Raw genomic sequence first — 4675 nt, forward strand, 5'->3', positions numbered from 1 at the left:
TATTAAAAAAAAATATAATAAAATATCTTCGATTTATAAGCTTCATCCATTTTTATAAAAATCAAAACAATATATATATATCATATATTGTATTATATATTGTATTATATTTGTATTATATTATATTGTATCATTGAACTTAATTAAAAAAAATAAATAAATAAAAATATAATAATGATCTTGAAATTTTAAAATAATTAAAAAATATAAGATTTTATAAATATAAAATTATTTATTTTTTTTTATAAAAAAAATCGATGTTTTATTAAATTTTATTTAAATTTAATAAAATAAAAAGTAAATATGTACTTGTTAATAAAATAAATATGTATCTATTATTAATATGATATAATTCAACTATATTTTAATAGATAATTTATTTCATACTAATTTTATATTTCTTAATCTACATTACGTAATATTTTAATATTTATATAATATTACAACAAAAAACTTTTTTATTATTATATTTTGAATAAATATATTATAAACTTCCAATATCATTAAATCTTTTAAGTTTTTCGGGAAATATATCTTTAAATAAAACTGGATCTGCACGAAATTCAACTGATTGTAATGGCATTGATCCATAAATTAAAGAGAATCTATTTATACATTGAGTACGTTCTACCATATGAGTTAAATCTGCTGACAACATTTCGGTATTTGTGCATTCTGGACATCGAAATTTTTTTTTTGGTGTCACCTATATCATAATATTAAATATTTTATATATATATCTTATAATAAATATTTTATATATATTATATCTTAAATTAAAAAAAAATATATAATAAACTTACTTTTATAGGTGCTTTTCCTGTAATATTTGCTACTAAAAAATTCATAGCGATATCTTCACAATTCATATGTTCATCAACCCATTCTTTTATATCACCAGGCATAGCAGTAGTATACATATAATTCCAATACTGAAATATATTAATAATTATATAATGAAAAAAAACATTATATATTAAATTATAAATAAAACATTATACCTAATTTTTTCAGGAACTTGTTCAGGAATATCCGGGATCATAAGGAAATTTATAATGGAAATATTAAAAATATTATTTTTCAGGAAGGAATAACAAAATTTAAAAAATTAAATTTTTGATGTCTGAAATAAAAGTTTGTTGGAATCTAAATCTGTTTACATAATAATAAGATATTATATAATAATATTATATTACTTTATGATGGAATGCAGCTCCAGTTAAAACCATAGAAATACTGTTAGTCCATTCACTTTCATATTTCCAACAATTTGTTCCATTGTCCCACATATGAATTCTAGATGGAAAACCAACTATTCGATCTGGGAATTCTCTCCATATCTAATGATTATTTATTACTGTTGTTATTATTATTATTATTAATATCGTTTAAATTATAATAAACAAACCTCATAAGCAAATTCTACTTCGTCAGCGGTTAACATAATAATATCATCATCTATTGATAAGACTGCTTCAGTTTCAATTTCATCATAAGGATAAAATCTATTAGATAGTTTATTTTCTTTTGTTTGTATAACTTTTAATGGTTTACTCAACTTTGGCCATCTAGATGCTATAACATATAAAAAAAATTTAATTTAAATAATATTAACATAAACTAAATTAAATATTATAATATTAAAATATTATGGAAAATTAAAATTTACGATGTGGAGGATCTTTTTGTTGATTATTCCATATAACTAGAACTTTAGATAAACTTGGTACTTTAACAAGTTTATTAATTAATAGAAATAGCAATTCCAATCTGTCATATGTTAAAATTACAGCAGTAAATCCTCGAGTTTTTGGCACAGTAATAGGTAAAAACAATGGAGATGTAATATCCTATATTTATAAATAAAATAATAATTAATTTAATTAATTGTTATATAATTAATATAATTTTAACTTTCCTTGTGAATTGGTATATTCCAAAATGTATAATCTCTACTTAAGTGTGGAAATACACGATCTGCAAGTAATTCCAACGTGGTTTCTATTATTTTTTCCATAGATTTAAAGTATTTTTCATAAAGCCATGCACCCTGTTGTTGAAGTTCTATAATTCGTTCTTGAGATATTTTTTTTAAAACTGATATTAATGATAAAATATCTACTTCTCGTATAAATATAACAGCTCTACACATAAAATATATTTATTATATAATAATAAAAGAGCTAATATATAATTAATTAATTATTATAATATATAATACCTAGTCCAATCAATTATACCATGAAAAGGCATTGTCAAAGAATCAGCTATAATTACAGGTATAGAACCAGCTGCCATGCATTCTAAAAGTGTAGTTTGACCAAGTCTTGCACCTCGTATTACTAAACAGAATGTTGCTGACTAACAATATTAATTTTAATATAATACAAAATTTTATTTGTTTTAATTATAATGATTATTACAATATATTACATACTTGAAGCACATCAGGATATTTATAAACATCTTCTCCTACACATCGAATTGTGTTATTCATAGAATTATAGTGAAAACATGTACCTAATATAAAAATATCTTTTGGTGATATAGATTTAATTTCTAACAAATCTTGTTCAGAAGCAGAATTAATGTTCATTTGAGATGATATGATTAACCATGGTCTAGAATATATAAATATTTATTATTATGAATAATTAAAAGATTATAAAGTTTATTACCTTGTATTATTAAAATTTGATTTAAGACTATTTACAAGAGGACTATATACTGGTAAACTGATATCAAAACCAGATCTATATGTTAATGAAGACATTCCTGCACCTGCAATCATTGCTTTTCCAACAGGTACATCAATAACTGTGTTATAATCAGGTACAGTTCCAGGTATCATATTAAATATCAAATGATTTTCTCCATTATTCCAACTGAAATTTGAATAAATTTCACATAATGAAATTATACTTAATTTTTTCAATATTATATTTATATTTTATATAAATATATAAAACAAAAAGAAACTTACAATGGCAATGATTTCAGAGCTTGTGAAACTTCTTGTAATTTTAATCTATTTTGATTTAATGTATCAATTGAAGGAATGAAAATACATGCTTCATATGGATTTGGTGTGTAAAATTTACTTGAAATAATTGTATTTAAAATTTGATAAAACTCTTTTGTTATATGACTTGTTATAGATCTTTCTAATGAATCTACATATAATTTTGGTGGATAAACATATACTAAAAGCTTATTTCCTTGACTGCCACAACGATAAACATTAAAACAACTGAAGTATGTGCAAGAACTATTTGTGGTATCTGCCATTGCAAAATCTGCATCTATTATTTGTACAGGTAATGAATGTAAATCATTAAGGATAATGGGATTATATACAGAACGCTTTTGTGTACTCCCAAATTTAAAAATATGATATGTCATAATTAATATTATAAATAATGTAAACATTAACAAAAATATTACAAAAACATTATGATAATAATAAGAAATTCTATTCACTTTATGTGACATTCTTGTTGTTAATACCATATTGCTTTTTTTTTATTAAATAAAAAGCAATTTATATTTGTTTAAAAATATATTATACAATACATGTAGAAATATATATATTAATTATAATCATTAATGTAATCATTTTACTTTATATACAAATCATTATAAAAAAAAAGTTGTTACGACATTAAATATTGTCTAATATAATTACATTAATAAACTAAGATGTTATATATATGAAGAATATATTAATAATTACTTAATTTTAATTTTCAAGTAATTCAATTTTTTTCTTAATTTCTTCTATTAATAAAATAATACTTTTATTATTTATTTTTTTCTTATTTATATTTAAATAAAATTATTCATGTTGATTTCAGTTATTTTTGAGGTTATATTCCAAAACCACTTGCACTTATGTTCAGTGTAACTATAATAATCATTTTTTTAATAAACTTATAAATATATATATATATATATAAATAATTAAAATAGTTTTTTTTGTATAATTGTATCATTAATAAGTATTAAATATAGAAATGAATTAAATTTTATTATAAATATGTATATTATGTAATTATATATTTGTATAAATAATATAATATCGTATAAAATTTAAAAAATATATCAATAATTTTTTCAATATATTATTTTTTTAATATATATAAAATGAATCCTTTAACGTGAGTATTTTTATAAACTTTATTTGTAAATATAAATTTAATTGTTTAATTTATTATTTATTTAATTATAATCATATATGTTTAGAAACGTAAAAAATATACAGAAACTTGGAGAACAAGAATTAGTAGGCGATAGAAAAACATCTTGGCATGATCAATATAAAAATAGTGCTTGGATCTTTATTGGTGGATTACCATATGATTTAACAGAAGGTGATGTAATAACAGTATTTTCTCAGTAAGTATAAAATTCAAAATAATTGATAAATATTTATTTAATAAATATTAATTATTATTTATATATATATAATAATATTATTAAATAATATATTTAATAAGTTATTTAATAATAAATTTATCATTATAGATTTGGAGAAGTTGTAAATATAAATTTAATTAGAGATAAAGATACAGGAAAGCAAAAAGGATATGGATTTTTATGCTATGAAGATCAAAGAAGTACGATATTAGCTGTTGATAATTTTAACGGTACTAAGGTAAAAATATTTTTGAAATAT

At 20.1% G+C, this 4675-nt stretch overlaps 2 protein-coding genes across 3 annotated transcripts in view; one reads left to right on the forward strand and one right to left on the reverse strand.

Annotated features, from left to right (window-relative positions):
* Nucleotides 1-333: 333 nt before the first annotated feature.
* Nucleotides 334-3564, reverse strand: LOC102680766 (exostosin-2). Of its 2 annotated transcripts, XR_422184.2 has the most exons (11): nucleotides 2984-3564; nucleotides 2679-2885; nucleotides 2438-2621; nucleotides 2222-2361; nucleotides 1919-2144; nucleotides 1670-1850; nucleotides 1409-1575; nucleotides 1197-1340; nucleotides 1002-1123; nucleotides 804-932; nucleotides 696-706 (listed from the first exon to the last, which is right to left on the reverse strand). XR_422184.2 is itself a non-coding variant. In XM_006618546.2 (10 exons), the coding sequence occupies exons 1-10, from the start codon at nucleotides 3508-3510 to the stop codon at nucleotides 485-487; spliced, it is 2127 nt and encodes a 708-aa protein (XP_006618609.1). In that variant the 5' UTR covers nucleotides 3511-3560; the 3' UTR covers nucleotides 334-484. The 2 variants fall into 2 exon arrangements, 1 of the variants encoding a protein (XP_006618609.1); XM_006618546.2 differs by lacking the exon at nucleotides 1002-1123 and having other exon boundaries at nucleotides 334-706; nucleotides 2984-3560.
* A 510-nt stretch (nucleotides 3565-4074) lies between these two features.
* LOC102680626 (RNA-binding motif protein, X-linked 2-like) overlaps nucleotides 4075-4675 on the forward strand; it is a 1240-nt gene continuing 639 nt past the window's right edge. The window contains exons 1-3 of the mRNA XM_006618545.1: nucleotides 4075-4157; nucleotides 4243-4395; nucleotides 4525-4654. Coding sequence (XP_006618608.1) covers nucleotides 4144-4157; nucleotides 4243-4395; nucleotides 4525-4654 — 297 coding nt within the window. The 5' untranslated portion in view covers nucleotides 4075-4143. The remainder of the gene's footprint in view (nucleotides 4158-4242; nucleotides 4396-4524; nucleotides 4655-4675) is intronic.

The sequence above is a fragment of the Apis dorsata genome, unplaced genomic scaffold, assembly GCF_000469605.1.
Source record: "Apis dorsata unplaced genomic scaffold, Apis dorsata 1.3 scaffold_360, whole genome shotgun sequence".
In the NCBI taxonomy this organism is placed as follows: domain Eukaryota; kingdom Metazoa; phylum Arthropoda; class Insecta; order Hymenoptera; family Apidae; genus Apis; species Apis dorsata.

Excerpts from the sequence above, each read along its gene's own strand:
- LOC102680766 (XM_006618546.2), bottom strand. The coding sequence starts at position 3,510 with ATGGTATTAACAACAAGAATGTCACATAAAGTGAATAGAATTTCTTAT. Across the intron at positions 1,341-1,408 it reads AAGTAGAATTTGCTTATGAG|ATATGGAGAGAATTCCCAGA; the intron begins GTTTGTTTATTA and ends AATAATCATTAG. Across the intron at positions 933-1,196 it reads GAGCTGCATTCCATCATAAA|TATTGGAATTATATGTATAC; the intron begins GTAATATAATAT and ends AATATATTTCAG.